Raw genomic sequence first — 19,604 nt, forward strand, 5'->3', positions numbered from 1 at the left:
CAAAGGAGATTGGGAGTGCGAGGCAGGACGACTGGGGACACATTATGGGCATCAATCGCAAGGCACATGTGCAAGCATGTGTATTATACAAGCTGTGTAGGCTTATCACAAGCCAGACATTGAAACTTCTGAATGAAAGAATATCCTGCAACAGCGAATGGTCTGTAATGGCAGGAAGAAACATGAAATGAAAATTAACAAACAGCACCAATGATAGGTTGGCTTCTGCTGCCTGTTTTGCCATGCCCCAAGAATGGTGCTGAAAGGTGACAGTAAACCATCAACACAAGTCACAGACTGCATTAGTAAGACCTATAAGCAAGAAATCAGCCACACTGTAAAACACAGTATACACTTGACAGCCCTGCCTTCAAGAAACCTGGCTATAAATCTAAATCAGCTGGGTAACAAGCTACGGCCCCCAATTCTGCAATGGATTTGTTCAGGCAAAACTCTGCCCAATACAAATATCCCTTTCATTTAAGTGAAGCTAGATGCAGCAACAAAGCCTAATTTTGTACTAATATTGTTCTTTTTTTTATCACTAATTGGAAGAATAATTAAAAAGGAAAAGAACCAAGGGCCTTGTCCACAGAAAACAGGATTTTTTAAAAACAAAGACTAGAAACACTGAAGTTAAGGCTTGCCATGTGAGCACTGCACTGGGATTTCTCAGAGAAAATAAAGTATAAAAAAAAGGTAAATTTGTATTCACTTCTCTCAGTGCCTTTTCAACATGTCAAAGCATCAGGTGTGAAAAAGAAACAGACTGTGGCCACTCCAAAACAGATAGAAAAGCAGCTGTGACTTGTTAGGCTCCAGTGACTTTTTCTGCACACATATTTGATTGCCTTTTGTCAAAGAGCCTCTTAATACAGTCCTTTAAAGATCTAGTTTGGGATAGTTTCATAGTTAGTAGGGTCGGAAGGGACCTGAGCAGATCATCAAGTCTGACCCCTGCCATGGCAGGAAAGAGTACTGGAGTCTTCCTTGAAATCCTGAAGTCTTCCTTGAAAATGGATGGTCTTGCACAATTCTGGCAGCAGAGAAAACCTGACATCTGGACTGTGATGTGCATGAGGAAGAGGGACAGCTCCAACCCATTCCATACCTCCGTTGTGCTTGTGAAGAAGCTGCTTGGTAGCTCTTGGGATAATGACTACAGGTTCTGTTGGGTAGGTGAGACGGTGAGCTAACTTCCCCCTGGCTGCATCTACATAAAATGTTGACTGCATAGTAGCTCCTTACTACTGCACAGTAGCGTTGTGTGGTAAAGTGTGATGTGATGCTACTGAACAGTAGCAATGAGCTACTGCACAGTCCGCATCATCAAGAAGCCACAGGGGGACGCTACTGCACAGTAACTCCAAGCATTTTATTTGTGTATGCAAGTCCTAAATTACTGTGCAGTAACAACTACACAGTCAGCATCACGTGTAGACACGGCCTGTGACACCTTGGGGATTGCACAACATAGGGTGATGCTGACTGAGCTGTGATTATATGTGCAGATTCCTTCTCTGCTGAGCAAAAACCTGCAAATGTGAAGGAGGTTCAGGGAGACAGTTGGGCACAGCTCTGCCAGTAAGCCAGAAGACAGCAAGCCCCAGAATCTCACAAGTGTTCATGTATTTAAAATCAGTGGGATTTAGGCACTTTTAAGGATCTAGGCCCAAATTCTCTGGGGTATGGACTCCTTTTGACCAACAAAACCCTAATTCCCAATCATTGACCAAAACTATCAGTAACAGCCACTTTTTTAGGAAAAGCACAATAAATAACACCAATAAAATACAAATACCTACATACAAGCAGGCATTTTGCTTGAACATAATTTTTAATTTGTCAATAAAAGTTACATGATTAGGTTAGTCAAGGGCTTGGAAATTCACAAAACAAACCCCATCATATTGTTCTGAGACAGTGTTCCTGCTGAAGTCCATGAGAGACTGCCCAAAGAGGACAAGATCCAGCAGCCCTTGAGGATCAAGAACTGAAAGCAATCAAGTTGCCATATGGACTTTTGGCAGGTTTTAGCAGAGCTATAGCATCTTAAGGGGTTAGTCTCTGGATAAGGGCAAAGAAAGTCACCCCCCACAGAATCTTCCTTGGCAATAGAGTTGGATGCTGGCGGTTTGGTAGAGTAACATGAACATGGAAAGGAAAAGAAATCCAGATTGTAAAGCTCTGATATTTTATTTTACTTGAACAAAAAGTGAAGAAAAGTTATGAAGAGTCTAATGTCAGTGATTCTCAGCCAGGGTGTTGCGCTACTCTGGGGTACTATGGGATCCTTTTTAAGAGTGTTAGAGAATGCTGAACAATATTGGCAGTTTTAGGAATGTAAACACCCCCACTGGATTCACAACATAAACCCAGCGATTTCAAGTAGGAAGCCATAGCGTCAAAAACATTCCAACCTGTTGTGGTCTTTTTGAGTTCTCTGCAACAGAAGAACTGCCGTGTTATTTTTCTGTAGTAAAAAATGAGTGAAATTTAAGAGCTGGCATTTTCCAAGGGGGTGCCTTATGTCTAACAAGAGATGCAAATGGGCAAAGCACTGAAAAAAATGGGTGGGAAGGAACAATTCTGCAACAGCAGGTCTAGGTCTAATAGGTGCTTTTTGCCTCTAACACCACACCTGTGGTTCACTGGCAGGATATAAAGCTGTGGAACTTTGGTTAAATGCCTAGGGGTTGTGCTACTATCACAGTCAGATGCAGCCTACCTGTCAAAAGCAGGAGCATTAGCTTCCAAGCCTCTGTTAAGTCTCAGATGATGGGAACCAACCTAAAAAAAATAGAAGTAAAAATATGAAGCAATTCTCTAAACTGCTGAAATCCTAAATCACTAGATGTCTCCCTCTCTCCCTCAGAAAAAATTCCTGTTTACGAGCACCACACACCCACACATAGAATGTCCTTGTGTACAAAGGCTGCGGCTCTTATGAGACAGCAATATTTACAATTACAATTGAAAACATGAGCAACATTAATTAACAAGATACCTCCACCCCTTTTATGGTCAAACAAATCTTTACTCTAGCCAATACCCTCTTTCAAGTGTCTCATAAGCTATACCACATGAGTGCACTGTGACCCAACCTTCTTTTCTCCCTTAGATAGTCAGAAAGCATTAGGGAACTGCCAATTCCAGGGAGAAAGCAGCCTGACTTGTTTGATCTTTTGTTATGTAGATCAGCTGATTAATACAGTGCTTTGGGTTTTTTTTTTCAAGGACTAAATCCTGCACCAGTGAACTAAAGGGGAGTTGTAACACTGACCCCAGTGGCACTAGGTTCAACCTCTTACTAAATGTTAAGTATTGTTATTGCCATACAGTGTTGAGGACTGTGCTGAATATTTTGCCCAGCAAATGTCTGCCTCCTGTAGAAAGAGCATTAATGACATTTTCAAAACACATCATGTGTTCCTTCCTGTTCTTTTTCTTTCCTTGTTTTTCTGCCCAGGGTAGATTGTGCAACCCTTTCAACAGCAGTGCCAGAGCACGCACATCCAAGGAGTAAGTGCTCCTGAGAGCAAGCCTCCGCTATGGTAAAGTTTGCATAATCTAGCCCCGAAGAAACAAAAATATATGCCACTGTCTTCTTGAGAGAGAAGAGAATGCCCAATTAGAAATGATGCCCGTTAGCCATAAAAATTTGGTTCAGGGATAATCCCTATGGTTTCACAAATACAGGGCTGCTGGTATTTTTGTCCAATGAAAACTTTAGAGATTTATTGAATTTCAAGAGAATATTAAAAAAAGAAAGCTTTGTTTCAATTATAAAAGCTATTGCATGACATCTACATGCAATGCACACATATTTATAGGTACGTGTGTTCAAATATACACTCTGTCTTCCCCTATTCTGAGAATGCAAACCTATCGGGCTGCCTGTTGCCTGAACTCTTCCGTGATGTCTCATTGAAGGGGCAGCCAGAATGAACAGCTGAGTTGAACCAGGTTTAAAAGGCAAAACAGTTGTCTGAAGATGTGGCCTGTGTGTTCTCATATTGGACTTGCCAGGCTAAATCCACTTGAATGATTTATAAATGACTCCCCAGTGTAAGCCTGGCATGATGAGGGCAGATAAGTTCTGACCCAAACATTCTGAGCTGGTCTTAGTTGACAGCTGTCTGATGCTGTTACTCAGGGCTATGCTAAACAGAACGTGAGGATAGTTTGGAAGTAAAAAAAAAGTCTTGTAAACTGAAAGGCAAGTGTGTAGAGTGAGAGGGTAGACAACATAGCATTTATAGGTTGTATTTATCTTACTAGACAACGTAATAATCATTTGATAAAATTCTATGGTCTAGGGCGTGCACAAGATCAGAGTAGGTGATGATAATGTTCCCTTCTGACCTTGAGACTGAGCACATACACTGCACGCCAAACATGCTTCCTTTAAAGTTAAAGAGCACAGGATCTAGATCCCAAGTACAAGTAGTGAGAGAACACTTCATTTTCCATTTTATTTACCTGAAGTCCTGGTTGCTCCCAAAACAGTGGAACGGACCCTCTGATCTGAACAAATGAAGAGATGTCATTGTCCAAATAAATTGTCTGCAGCAACAACAATAAAGGGAAAGAGATTCTTCAATTAAATGTGGTGTCCTGTCACTCTTCAATCAGGCAACTGAATTTAAGGCAAATCCCAAAGAAATAAGTGAACCATAGACATCAGTTCATCCTCAAAGACTTAGCTCTATAGGAAGGGAAACAAAACATGGCTTGCTTGCTTCCATGCCACCTCCCCAGGTTTAATTTTCTACTACTCACTAGAAATAAAACAGAGGGTGTTTAAGCCACCACCAGCAATCAGACAGAGCCTTTCAGTCACACTGAAGATGCAGTAGCTGGACTGGTAGATCCACTCAGACAGGCCTCTCTCTCTCAGAGGGGATTTACTTGGGAGAAATGTCACTTCTCCTTGTGACGAATGATGGCTAATGCCAGGTGTGGAGTAAACTTATCTGCTGCTTCATTAACTATTTTTCTTTGACCACACGTTGCGTCTTGCCAGAGTGTCCGATAAAAGCACTGGAAAACCTTGAGCTTCACCACACCCCTTAGGAGATGCAATGAATTGCCTTGTGAATTCTATTTCTTTTCCAGGATATTCATAGTAAAGTCTCTCTGGTTCTCCATTGCTGCCCTAATCTACCCTCCCATGTTTTTAATCTGTGCGAACACTAATAGCAAGCGATCTTACAGCAAAGCACTGCTGGTGCATCTGAAATACAAAGGGTGTGTTCTCTCCTGTCCCTGGCCCCAAGGGAAATGTTATATTTTAAATATGCTGAGGGTAAAAAGTGTTATCTTCAGACACAGTATGACCACACAGCAACTGTCTAAAGCCAAACTCACCAAACTGGCCTATACTTAGCAATGGAATCCTGGCTCTTTTCCATCTGTGATATATAATACAAGTCTCCATTATCTCGTACATCAAAATGAGCCCTCCATAGCCCAGCAGAGGGATGGTTTAAGGTAGGTCATCCAGGTAGCTGCTTTTTTAACTGCACTGTATCATTTAGCATATCAATTGCCTGGTTGGGAATAATCCCAAAACGGAAGGAACAGAAGGGATACAGAACAAAGCTGCATAAGAAAGATGAGCAGGGAGCATGGCATTCTACACCCTGCCCTGCCACTGGCCTGCTGGGCAACCTTTGGAAAGTCGCTTCACCTTCCCCAGCTCTAAAATTGTCTATTCTAGAAAGCGCTAAGTGATCAGCAGAGTTAAGTCACTAGATAAGAGCTTGGTATTATTGTTATTATTTTATTTTTTCAGGGTCAAATATTAACTAATTAATCTTCATGACCCTTTTGCAAAGCAGGTCTCCCTTTTTGCTGACTGAGAGGAGGTAAGTGGCTTCACCGAGAACACAGAAAGACTTAGTGCTAGAATTAGAGTTAAGCTGATGACATGAGATCATGATGTAAAATACACTTTGACAAAGGTTTTCAATCAATGCCCTTAATCATCTGCAATGTTTAGTTACCATGGTGACAGGCACTATATAAAACCTAAGATAGCTGCTGCTTCCTTTCTGTTTCTGCCATAGGAGCTGCTTGTTGCTATGTGGTAGAAGCCACTCCTTGCTCCATCTTTCGTTTTTCTCCCAGCATGTCATAATAACAGGTGAGTCAACTCGAGCCCTCCAATTATACATTAAAATCACAAATCCAGAGGGCCCGAATTGAGTCTGGTGTAAATTTCACTGACCTCTGTGAAGCTAGATTGACTCACACTAGATAACCTGGCTCAGATTCTAAAAGGAAACTTGGGAGTCTAATTTTGACTCATTTTAAAATTTCAGAGAAAAAAAGTGATTGAGTGATAAACGAGAGAAGTCAGGGAGTGCCATATACTGAAATGAAATGTCAGAGCTCTACAAGGTCACTAAAAATCAAGACTCCCATGCAGGGGCAGGATTTTAAGAGGGGTATGTTGTAATCTTAACTGGCACTGCAAGGGTGGTTACACCCCCAACCACCACTCCCATCTTTCCCCTCATGCCCCCATCACCTGGGCAGGCTGACTGCCCCAGGGGAGCAGTAGGTGGGGGCCATTTTAAAGTCCCTCAGTCAGGTAAGAATCTTACCTTCTCCCTTTCAACCCCTCTACCTTCCTCTCCATGCTCAGCAACACACATCTCCTCCCCTACCTCCCATCACCCACCACTGCCCTGCCCCTGCATTCCCCAGCTGACCTGGGGGCAGGGGCGTGGGGAGGCTCCAGAGTCATTCCTGCTGTGCTCCACCTGGGCTGCATGGGCTCAGCAGTGCATACATTCCTCCTCCCTGAGCCTGCTCCTTGTGTTGGTAAGGAGTGCTTGGGGGGTGGGGCAAGGAGAAGAAACTTGCCCACTGCCACTATGCCCAGCTGAGCCTGGCTCCCTGTGGTGCCAGCTGGAGTACAACAGGAGCAACTCTGGAGCCTCCCGCTAGATAGCTGGGGACAGCAGTAGTGGTGGGTGGGGAGCAGGGTGGTGGGAGGGCGAGGTGCTGCTGAGCACAGAAGGGAAAGGAGTATGGGAGCGGCGGGTGGGAGGAATTCTTGTTTTGGTGATTTAAAAAAGTCCCCAACTGTGACATCACCTGAAAGTGAGGTGTCATTCCCACTGCACCCCCTCTGGATCCACCCCTGCTTGCATGTATAGGGGAGTTACATATATCTAATATTACATGTACAGATAGGCAGTCTGAACATATGAACAGCTTTACACTGTTTATAGGAGGCAGGGACTCTGCTTAGAATACTAACGTTAAGATTATGCTATAGCACAGGATGTTTTGTCCTCCATAAATTGCTCCTAAACTACTTTCTCTCGGGCTGTTAAGGAGTTCAAGATCATGCCACACCCTTGAAAAAAAATTTCCCCTAAGGACACAGACAGAAGTTACATTTTTCACGTGATCAGGCTCCTGAAAGCACGCTGCAGCCATGCTGTGACACATGCATGCCTGCAGGGTGCTTTTAATGTGGCCAGTTGCATGAAAAATTAACCCTCCTCAAATGAGGTATCAGATGAAGGCATTCTGCTTTAGTGCACCTTAGGGAACTTGTGTTCCCCAGTGTTAATTTTTTCCTTGTTAGGGGCTGGGCCTGTCAGCAGGGGGGGAAGAAGGAGAAGGGAAGCAGAAGCCAGCAGCAGCGAGCTGCCACTGGGGGCTTTGCCTGGCCTGAGCTGGGAGGGAGAGGTAGGGGGAAGTGTGGATCAGAGCCTCCTTGCTTAGTAGACTTGGCCTGGCTCCCCCCAGAACCCCAGCCAGAGGCGCTGAGGGAGGAGCCACAAGGCAGAGGAGCTCCAATCCACACCCCCACTCCCTCCAGTTTAGGGTGGGCAAAGCCCAGAGGCAGCTCACTGTTGCTTGCTTTCTGCTCCCTCCCCCCTGACAGCTCCCCCCTGGGGAGAGGAGCAGCTCCTGCCTGCTTGACAGGAGGGTCAGTACAGGCAGGCTCAATCCCCCCAGCCCCCAACCCAACAGGTAAAATGTCTGCTGGGCTGGGATGGGAGGGAAGAGCTCTAACTTGGGACACTTTATGTAAAGTGCCATGAATTAGAGCAAGGGCCTGAATGCCCATCTGTGCCCTAAGTGCTGCAACAATGTCTCAGACTTCCCTGAAAACTGGCAAAAATTATTTAGCTGTAAATCCACCATGACCCCACCCAAGTCTTTTTAAGAGTTTTTGCTTCCCAGAAAACCTGTAAGTAGGGGCTTGCAGTCTTCATTCCCTAGATAAATGTTTTACTTAACCTCAATAAAGCACATACTGCTTGATTTCCATCCAGTTTACCAAGCAGTTCAGGCCTATGATCAATCTTTGTCATTATTTGCCTCCCTACAATCTGTGCATCATCTACAGTCTTATAATCTTATGTTTTCTTTCTGGTCACTGAAAAAACAAAGAGAAATAAGGCCAAGATTCCAGTGGAATCTTACAGGGATTGAAAAGAACCCATTTAATGACACTTTCCCATTTCAAAGTACATTTTAAAACTAGGTATTTTTAAACAGCTTAATATGATCTGTGTTGGATTTGTAACATTCCAGTTTCTTAATCAAAATACTATGTGATATCAAATCAAATATCTTATAGAAGTCTCAGGATATTGCATTCAGTCTATTACTTTTTTAATCAATCAAACTTGTAGTTTAATTTAAAAAAAAAGGATTAAGCAGTATGACAAGATGAATTTTCCACAGATCTATACTGACTGGAATCATTCTCTTCTTTATTCTTTACTAAAAGTCTTATATCAAAAGCTCTGCTATTTTTCCTGGGATTGATGCGTGCTTTATATGTCTCTAATCACCCACCCCGACCCAGTAGGTGGGTGATTATTACCTGTTTTAATTTTAGGCATGACATTTGCCTTTGTACAATCTCAGACATTTTCTGCCTTCCAGGACTTATTTAAAATTAATGCAAACATCTAGAGCAATAGTTTTCAAACTTTTTTCATTTGTGGGCCCCTAAAACGTTTTGAATGGAGGTGTGGAGCTCTTTGGAAATTTCAAATGGAGGTACAGATCCCTTTGACTTGTAAGTGTGGGCATTCACATACTTTTGATTGATAATAAGTCATCTTTTGAGGACCTTCCAGGGGTCCACAAACCACAGGTTGAAAACCACTGGTTTAGATCAATGGTGTTCAACCATTTTCCCCAGGATGCTAGATGGGCAGTGCCCAGTTGATCTGTGGACTAGATCTGACCAATGGTCCCAATCTGGTGCCTGGAACAGACTTAATGAGCACCATCCAGCAGTGCAGGAGGGGGGCAACCCAGCTTCTTAGGGGACACGGGTTTGACCTGGCCCTGCAGGATGAGGAAAGGGGCATGGTTTTACCCTTTGAGGGAAAGAGAGTGTGGCCTGGCCCTAACCCAGCCTTGTGGAGGGAAAGTGGGCATGGTGTGGCCCCAGAGGGAAGGGAAGTAATGGGTGTAGCTCTACTCTAGCCCAGCCCTGCATAGGGGGAAAAGAGGCATGGTCCTGCCTTGCAGGAAAAGGAAAAGGATAAGGATGTGGCTCTACTCCACAGGGAGGAGGGAGTGTGGTCTGGCCTCAATGGGGAATGTGGTCTGGCTGTGGGGGAAGAAGACGTGGCCCAGCTACATGGGACTTGGGAATTTGATGGGGGGGGACGGTGGCTGTATTAATGGCCACCCCTCCCCTACCACCAAAATTTCCTAACCCCCAGGGAGTCCTGTGGGCCAGATGCGATGGCTCTACCGGTCAGATTTGGCCCATGGGCCAGAGGTTGAGCACCCCAGGTCTAGATCATTCTTGGCCAACTCTTGGGCACAAATTATTAAAATGCACTGACTTAAAAATAATTTTGGCGGCTGCTATTTAACACCCTCCTGAGTTCCTACTGGAAATGAGAATATTTCATCACAATCAGTGTATGAATTTACCCTTCACCTTTCCATCTAGTAATGAACCAATGCATTATTAAGGTTCATCAGTTCTGCTCCTCCTGCACATGTTGCACTACAGCTGCGACAGTTCCACAGAGGCACATTCGGTCCCCTTCCCCCCCCGCCCTCCTGCCCAAGTACCCTCAGGCATCGCACAGCACAAGGTGTGGGTGATCGCGCCAGTATGGAAAGCGTGTGTCTGGCTACACCACTGCAGCTGGTGATGCAGAGAAACCAGAAGAGCAGCTGGACTAGATGCTCTCCTGAGGTCACTTCTCACCCTTACTTTCTATGATCATGTTCTTAATATACCATATTTATTTGCATACCACATGCAGCTTTCCCCCCAAAATTAGTCCTCCAAACTCAGGGGGAGTGTGTCTTAGGTAGGGAGGATGATTTTTGCACTAGAATAGAAGTATGACGATGATGCCTAGACATGTGCTTCTCTCTGGCTAGCATTTAGCAGGGGCAGAGTCCAGTTTTAACTCTGTTTAAAATTCTAATTTTCCTCTCAAGACCAGCGAGTGATTCCATGCAATCAACTTTCAGCTATGACTGGAAAAAACATTTTTTCTTCATTCCGCCTTCCCAAAAGAATGTGCTGGTCTTGGTGGAGGGAAAAAGAGGCATATGGTATGTGAGAAAATACAGCACTAGGAAAACTGTTTTATTGTCCTTAACTCTCCTGGCTATTGACTTTCCATTCTATAGTTTCCCATCCCAATTTCCTACAAGTAATAGCTACTAATATATACTCTTACTATTAACATTTCTTCTTCCCATTTGCCAGACATTTCAGTTTTATAACTGTTTTTGCTTCCTTCCTAAACCAGATTGGTTATTTAACCAGCATATCTTACCCTCTCAAGTGCAGGTTATGGATTTGTAGGTATTTAGTAGAATATTTTTAAACAGTTCTCAATCATCACTCACATTTTTCTGTTCAAATTCTCTCCCCCACATAACTTTGCTCATAAGTGTTTTCACTTGTGAAATTGGCTTGTTTATAGCATCCAATATAAATATATTACCAGTTTGAATTTTAATCTATTTGCACATAATTTACATAATCAACTGAGAATCACTTGCATCTAAGCAATTACTTTTTTTTAGTTCTGTGATCAATTCCTTTGCATCTACAAAGTTAGGTCTAACATAGAATTCCCCCATGTTAGATTCAACACTGAGTTAAGAAATTGTAATTTATTTAAGAAATTGTCACTTATATTTTTTAGGAATTCAGAGGTTGACAACATAAGCTTTCCAGCATGTCATCTAGACTGAAGTCCCCCAGGATGATGCAACTTCTTTCCAACACATAAGGAATAGGTGCTTATGGAACTGGTTGTCCTGGCCTCTAGTAAGATTATGTGGTCTTCAACAAACCAGTTAGTACCCTATGTCAGGACACTGACATGGTAACTTTCAAGATAATTCTCTTCCAACATCTCAGTGACTTGGAAACACAGTAATGGGGTACTGGGGCAGATCCCCAGACCCCATTCTGCAATCTACCCAGGCAACCACATTGACCTGGGAATCCACAGGGCTCACTCCTTAAAGGATATCTGACCTGAAGCCAGGCTCAGTCAGGAATGAGAATCCTCCCCCATCTGAGCCTGCTTCCCCTTTTATACCACTATTCCAAGCCTGACATTAGCTGCAAGCATACCAGGGTGGAGCCAACACAACCCAGCAACTCTTTAACCCCTTCCTCATCAGAGGCTAGCCAGTCCATGCCATCACAAACATGTAATGCTTCACCTCTTTTATATCATGTATATTGTGTGCGTGTATGGTGGGGGGGGGGTGTATGGTGGGGCATGGGGGCTGTATATGCAAGGGTTGTGAGGGGGTGTGGCTGTGTGTGGGGGGCATAGGGTATGTTGGGGGGGGGTTATAGGGACAGGGTATGGGCATGTGGGGCCCCGCCCCCCCACACTCCTCCCATGGTGTAGTCCCCACAGGGGAAGCAGCAGCAGCAGCAGGAGGGTGCTCATGTTCAGCAAAGGTGCTGGTGCCTGGCATCGCGTAGCTCCGGGCAGCACTGCACACTGCGGGGAGAAGCACAGCGTGCAAGTGCAGAGGATACATGTGCACAGTGGGAACCACTGGTGATAGAGGTAGGCCAGGGAGGCTGTGCTCCCTGGCACAATGTGCAGTGCTGGACAAAGCTATGCACCGCCAGGCACCAGCACCTACACCAGGCATGAGCACCCCAAGCACCCACTTGCTTCAGATGCTGCCACCGACTGCAGGGACTGTGCACCAGGGAAGGAGTGTGTGTGGTGGGGAGGGGTCCCCACACCCATGAGTGTGAAGTAGGAATTTTTTTTGAGTCAGGATCCAACACAATTTTTCCCCTTCTGCTGAAAAAAGGGAAGGTTAATCAAGAAAGGCCCAACTCCCTTTGATATCCTGTAAGGTTTTAACTTTAAATGGATCAGTCAGCAGTTATAGTAAGGAGAAAACTAACAAAACCGTTGATTTATTTTATTGGTAACCATTCTCATTTAAAAACAGCCAAAAAAATCATATTCCCAAGGTTGAGGAGCATATAAACTAAATAAGGAAAGCATGCTTGCTTCTCATTGCTATCTGGAAAAAAGAATGAAAGGAATGTGGGGGAGTTCCAGCTACAAAGCAGGGGGAGAAAGGCTGGATAAAGTTAACTTTTGTTCTCTTTAGAGATCCCCCAAACAATGTTTTACTTTTTTCCCTTGATATATGAAATACTGTGAACAAAGCAAAAATGAATTAGGCTCCCTCTGGGGAACAAAGCATAATATAAAACCTCTGCCAAAGATGACGGGTAGCGCTGAGAGTAGGAAGGAGTGCCCCTCCCTTTGCAAAATGCTGGAATAATATTCCATGTACACATGTCCAGAGGGCATTTTTCAGGAAGGGTCGCCTTCTCTCTTTGCTTCTGATGCTTAAACCTTTCCTACTGTTTTTTATCTTTCTTGTAAAAAGCAAACCCAATGATTGCACAACTAAAAAATTGACTGGTGGCTTGGTTTTGAAAAGCAAAACTCAAGCAAGATACTTAGCTTTCCTCCCTCCTGCTCCTTCTGCACAGTGAGTCACAGCAGTTAAGTGAGCCCACAAAAAATGACTCATTGCAGAGCTGAAATGCCACAAGGCTAACTCAGTGGGAGACAAAAGAATACCATCTATGCATGAAACAGCTGCCTGGAGATAAAACTAATTGTTTCTTCCTCTTCTTAAAACAGAAAAATGTTAGAACTAATTCACTGTAAAGGGGAGAAAAGTCCTGCCTTTTTGGAATCCTAGGGTGCTATTTATTCAGGAAAGCACAGAGCCAGCATGCCATTATACTGTACAAACTGTTGCAAATGGAAACAAAATGTTATTCAGCCAAGATATTACCTCACAGCTGATTAGTCAGTAACCTACTATGAAAGCAGGAGAGTTTACTCTAGGGCTTTTGCTTCTTAAGTACAAGTGGATGCCAGCTTCAAATCAGACAAGGTTCTTTGGGTAAATCTGATCTCTTTTATTAGACCAGCTCAAATAGTTGGAAAATTTCTCTTTTGTAAGCTTTCAGGTACAAATACCCTTTGTTGGGCTGAGGAAGCACCTGCAGTTGCTTCAAATCAGGCATCCTGTTAGCCCAATTTTATTTTCTTAGGACAGTCAATCAGCAAAAATTATGTACATTATCATTAATGATAAGAGCTTTTATCTTTTTAAAAAAAACAAGTGCTGCAATAGTTATCAGTTTATTCAAGTCTTATTGGCCCTTCAACCCTGTACTCATTTCCAAAAGCTTTGGGGGGGCTTTTGCTTTTCTAGTTTTCAGTTCTTTTTCTCCTCCAGCTCCTAGATGACTGGTGGCAGAACTGGAATGGAAGCGTGGCAGATCCTCTGAACAACATGCAGCTCCAGACAGATCCCATCCATTTCAAGCACCAGTCACCTATCAGCATTTTGCTGTTCCATCAGGGACTGAAATTTATTTATTTATATTTGCCATGAGGCAAATCAGCATTATGTGTGTGTGTGAATCATTTCCAGGACAGTATGCTGGAACAGCATAACCAAATAAGCTAAATCACCTCTGACAGAAATGGCCGGAATACCAAGAAATAGTGGGAGTTGGACAAGATGACCTCCCGAGGTCCTTTCCAACTTTATTTTTCTATGATTCATAGCAGACTGGCAACTGTGCTGCTGGGAAGTGGTATCAGAAATTTGAAAGTTGGCAACCCATCTCAGAGTCTCTTTTTTCTTTATAATAGCAAGGCCCTTCCAGTCCTACCTTACAAAGATAAAAGTTCACTCCCCTCCCAGTAATTTTGGTCATTCATTCATTACATTTGTACAGGTGACATGAAGCAATGGTATCAGTGGCATTAGAAGAGTTGCAGAGCACAAGTAATCTGATACAACTTCTAGAGTTTCATTGTCCTCCACTTGGATTCCACACTTTCTCCTTGGGCCCCACAGAAGGAAACTGAGTTGCTTGAGGTCACCCAAAATGTCAGTGGAAGGACAGGGAATGGAACCTGTGTTTGCCAGGTTCCTGGCAAATTCTTTTACCACTGGGCTACCCTTTCTCCTGATAACTCTAGTGAGATTGAAGAAAGTGCTGCACTTAATGTGGTGCAGTCTCGTAGGAAGGACAGACCAACCTGTAGCACACTTGCACAAGTCGCACGTGCAACCACTATGTTTCCACGCAACAGATCAAGGAACAAGAGTGTCCACCACTAGGCACAGCTACATGAGATGTTTTACTGCGCAGTAGAGATAATTACTGTGCAGTAAGCATTTGCATCTACATGTGCAGATGCTTACTGCACAGTAACTGGATCTAATTGCAAGTAAATGCAAGTAGCAAATTTACTTACAATTAGTAACTGCACAGTAGTGCACATGTAGATGCCTGACCAGCAGCAAAAATCAGTCAGCCAGGCAGCAGGGGGTGGAAGATTGCTCCCTGCCCCCAGGCACTGCCTGCTGTTGGGGCAGGCTCTGCCACCCAAGCCTGGGTGGGAACAATGTCCCCCAGCCCCAGCAGCAGAGAGCCCCAGCTATGCAATCCTTGTCTCCCAGTGCCCGCTTCATGGTCATGGACCCAGATTGGGAGATCTGTAGTCATAGGACCAAGACTGAGAGATCCTTATCTCCCAATGCCAGCTCCACAGTTGCAGGGCCAGCACTGGGCAGTCCTCATCTCCCAGCCTGAGCCCTGTGGTCATGGGACTCAAGCTGAGAGATCCTTATCTCCCAGTGCCAGCTCCACAGCCATGGGGCTGGTGCTGGGAGAACATTATCTCTCAGCCCAGGTCCTGTGGTCATGGGGCTAGGGCATCCTTATCTCCCAGTCCAAGCCTTGTGGTCATGGAACCTGGGCTGGGACATCTTTATCTCCCAGCCTGAAGCCCTGAAGTTGTAGGACCCGGGTTGCGAGATCCTTATCTCCCAGCACCAGCTCCATGGTTGCAGGGCCAATGCTGGGAGATCCTTCCCTCCCAGCACCAGTTCTGTGGTCGTGGGGCTGGCTCTGGGAGTTCCTTATCTTCCAGCGTTGGCCCCATGACTGCAGGGATTGAGCTGAGATATAAGGAGCTCTCAGCCCTGGTCCCATGATCATGGAGTGTGAGCTGGGAGCTCCCTACTGCTAGGGCAGGGGGACATTGTCCCTGCCTGGACTCTGGTGGCAGAGCCCACCATGGCAGCAGGAGCTCCTAGGGGCAGGGAGCAATGTCCCTGCCCCTGCCAGGAGATAATTGTCTCCTGACCCCTGGGCTAGCACCCAGTGAGAGCCTAGAGCTCCCGCTAGCTGCTACAGGGGCCCACTGCAGGGCTGCAGGGATGGGAGCAGTCTGCTAGAAGCAGCAATTCTACTCCCACGTCCCTGCATGTGTAGATATGTGCCTGGTAGAGTTTACTTAAGTAGTTTACTCAACAGTATGCTGCTCCCAGATTGTAGACATACCCACTGTTTAGGATGTACGGCTTTAGAAAGCACACATTTCAGCCATCTCCTCCCACTTTTGCTTTCCTCACAAATATACAGCCAAACACAATTATTTTCCAATACACTAGAGCCTAGGTTCATAGGGGGAACTTAGGTCTTTCAAATCTCAAATTTTAGGTGCCCTGCTCCATAGGGAAAGCAGGGAGAGCCTGTCTTCAGAAACTCTATAGACCAGGGGTTAGGAAACTTGCTAGAGAGGTGGGAGACTGGTCTGCCATATCCCAGCTGAGTGTTGTAACCAGTAGGCTACTGTGTATGACAAGGGCTTTCCCTTTTTGCTATTTTGTGCTTTGAGCATATTGATTTGCCTACACCCTGTAAGCAAAAAATGACTCATGTAAGGGACCATTCATTTTTTTAATCATCTGGGTCTTAAGACTGAGATATCCTGAACATCTTGGCAGTGTCAACACTAAGGTGGTTCTGTAAAATCCCTCAGCAGGATAATAGGGAGCTCAAACAGTGGAAATATTTACATTTACAGGGTCTAGGATCAGCTAAGAAGGGATTCTGTAAATGCCCGTGGTACCTACATGTTGGACTAAGGGGGCGGGTCTACACTTGTACTTTAATGCGCATTAGCCTACTAGTGTTACATAAAACAGTGCTCTTTTACTAATGCGCATTAAAATAAGCTAAACACGTATTTCTAGTACTTCACAACAGAGATACTAGAAGTAATGCGCATTACCTAAAGTTCATTAATGAACATGTAGACATACACAGGGAGAAGTTAGGTGTCCTATTATGCATCTAGCTTTTGGCATCTAACTTGCACTGTCCAAAAAAAAAAAAAAAAAAAAAAAAAAATCTAAATTGGGTGCTCAATGTTGCATGTTTGCCCCTAAAAATGTTGAAATCTGCTGACCCAGGCTAGGGGTGGCAGTTCTGTCACACACTGAAAGCTACTGCTTATTAGGGGTGTCCGAAGCAGGCCCTATTCGATTTGGATTTGGTCCAAATCAGGGACAGTGATTCAATTTGTTGATTTGGATCACTGTCCCTAATTCGATTCGGCGGAATCCGAATCTGAAGATTCAATGCTGATTTGGAGAATCAGTGATTCAGACATAGACACAGCTTTAAAAGTTTTTTCTACATACCTCAAGATACCAGTGCGCAGGGCCCTCCCTCCCCGCCCCGTGTCCCCCTAGCTCGGCGATCGGCCGTGGGGGGACCCTGAGTGCCCTCTCCCTAGACCCAGGAGGCACCAGTCGCCAAGATGGGGAGGCGTGGGGGACCTGGTGGACCTGGAAGTCGACCGGAAGTGCTTCTGGTCCACTTCTGGGTCTGCTGCTGAGTGCACTGGGGAGCTCCCTGTGCTTCTGTGGGATGCTCCATGTGCCCCAGAATCGCAGCACTCACGAGCCGCCTGCTACCTAGAGGCATGTAGAAAAAAACATTTAAAGCTGTGTCTATGTCCGAATCTCCAAATCGATTTGGAGGGTTCTGATTTGTTGCAGAGAGATTAAAGGGTCCTCTGATTTGATTTGGATTTGGAGATTCAGCCTCTGAATCGGGCCAAATCTCTGCCAAATCAAATCAGGGACTGAAGCTTCACACAGCCCTACTGCCTATTCAATTATCTATGTTCTTCCTTACAGGTGCACTTACTTTAGAACCCTAATGTTGCTGTTTTCTTGGCTTCCTACTCAAAAAGAACACCTGAGTAAGAAGTGCTTATTTCATCTGCCATTGGAGATATCATGTTGTTGAGATCCAGTGCTTTTTTTTTTAAACCAGCAAAGGTGATAATATAAACAGAGTTAAACCAGCAATTTTTATTTTTTTTTGCTGAAATCATTTATTTAAATTTGGGGAACTGATAAGATACAGGTTACAGCACATTACTGATGGAGAAAACTCTGTGTATGCTAGGAAAACTTGTTGACAAACCCACTTTTCTCCCATCTTCTACAGGCTGGGAAAGGTGTGTTTTTTAGAAGTACTTTCAAATGAGAGTGAAATTTACTCTCAAATATTTTTTTCTTTTTGTAACACACTGACCTCTTGGTTGATCAGTTTCAATAAATATTGAGAACCTGGTGGTTTGCATGTTGAGTTCATGAGTCAAGTGTGCTCTAGACATAGGAATTTCTGAACCCATTTAAAAATATACATTTATATTCTGATGTCACATTACAGCCAAGAATTTCACACTGGGGAATAAATCAAAGTGCATGTGCCAAGAAGCTAGAAGCTCAGAAAAAGAACAGACTGCGAAGAAATGTTCCATGGGAAAGAATGAAGAGACACTTTATGCATAAAACTGTCTATACTTGCTGACCTTCTCAAGTTCTTGGTGTACATGATGCTCCACTTATGCACAAACATACTGAATTATTTAACGCCATGGGATCCATTCAGCCATTTACCTGCTCTGTCTCAACAAAGTTAGACACGTGTCCATCATCATTGACCCCTCGTATGTGAAACCTGGCACCTGCTCGCTCACAGCTGATCCGGGAAATGAGGCAGGCTTTGGCCTTCTTGTGAGAAGCATAAACAGTACGGATGTCCACAACACCACAGATCACTTTCAGTAGCCAGTCTGAGCAGTTCACCTGGTAGTGTTTAAAGGGCATGTGTAGTAGCTGGTTCCTGTAAAATTCAACAGTGTGTAGATGCATTACTCAATAAGCATGCAAGACAGATGTAAGTTTCACTAATAAAAGCTATGATGTGATGACATTCTTATTTATTTATTTATTTATTTCACCTCAACTTAACCAGAAAAATAACTAACAATTTATGTGATAGCCAGAATTTGTAGAAGCTGGCTGGTTTTAATAGTGTGACCGTCTCCATACCGTTGCCCTTGTGCCTGGAAGACTGGGACCCTCCTCATCCACCTCCAAATTCAAAATCCCTTTTTCCTATTTTTCTAATCTTGAGAAACATACCGATCTTTAACAGACTCCTCCCTGAAGTACACTGCAAACTAACACTTTCAAGCAGGGCTCCTTACAGACTGGCCTATTCAAGAACTCCAACCAAACCCACTGGAATTTTGGAGGACATTTCTCAAGCACTGGACCAGAAACATGATAAAGTTCTGTCTGAACAAAGGGAACCTGACTTCTTCTAAAATCCACAATTTGGAAGACACATCTCACCTGGTATATAAAGGTGCTATTTTCTTTTATTATGGCTCATTTTGTTTTAGCCAACTTCAGCTAAATAAGACCTAGTCGCAGACTGCAGCTCTGAGGCACACCTCGCCTCTCCATCGGTATCACTGGCAGTTCCTTAAAAGACCAGTAGGATGACTATACCAATGGAATCCCACCACCAATTTGCTCTTCAGAGAGTACAGCATTTCTCTGAAAAACTAAAGACTTGTTTACCTGTTGTTAATAAAAATATAGCTAAATACAACTACAAAAGCATTGCATTTCTCTACTACATCTACCCCCTGGCCTGAGAAATCAGCTTTCCCCGACAGCAGGCCCACTGCGCATGCGCGCAGTTTAAAAGGGCCTGCCAAACAGGGGGAAAAAAAAGCTGTTAGGCTCCAGAGTGGTGAGAGACGCGCGGGTGAAGCCCGCTGCCCCGAAGCCCCCCAGACACCCCCTCAGCAGCCGCAGAGCCCCCTGCCGACCCCCAGCACAGCCGGAGGTAAGTGGGCTCGTGGTGGGAAGGGGTTAACTCCTCGCTC

The 19,604-nt window shown here is 44.4% G+C and overlaps 1 protein-coding gene across 4 annotated transcripts in view; it reads right to left on the bottom strand.

Moving 5' to 3' along the window:
- Positions 1–19,604, bottom strand: part of SYNJ2 (synaptojanin 2) — an 83,335-nt gene that overhangs the window by 41,700 nt on the left and 22,031 nt on the right. For 2 of the 4 annotated variants that reach the window (XM_019550030.1, XM_019550028.1), the window contains exons 3-5: positions 18,322–18,547; positions 4,483–4,566; positions 2,729–2,790 (exon numbers count right to left, since the gene is read on the bottom strand). In XM_019550030.1, the coding sequence (XP_019405575.1) occupies positions 2,729–2,790; positions 4,483–4,566; positions 18,322–18,547 (372 nt within the window). Of the gene's footprint in view, positions 1–2,728; positions 2,791–4,482; positions 4,567–6,611; positions 6,670–18,321; positions 18,548–19,604 lie in introns of those variants that run through there. The other 2 variants (XM_019550029.1, XM_019550031.1) reach the window with 2 other exon arrangements.

This window comes from Crocodylus porosus, unplaced genomic scaffold, assembly GCF_001723895.1.
Source record: "Crocodylus porosus isolate Cpor-Errol unplaced genomic scaffold, CroPor_comp1, whole genome shotgun sequence".
Classification (NCBI taxonomy): Eukaryota; Metazoa; Chordata; order Crocodylia; family Crocodylidae; genus Crocodylus; species Crocodylus porosus.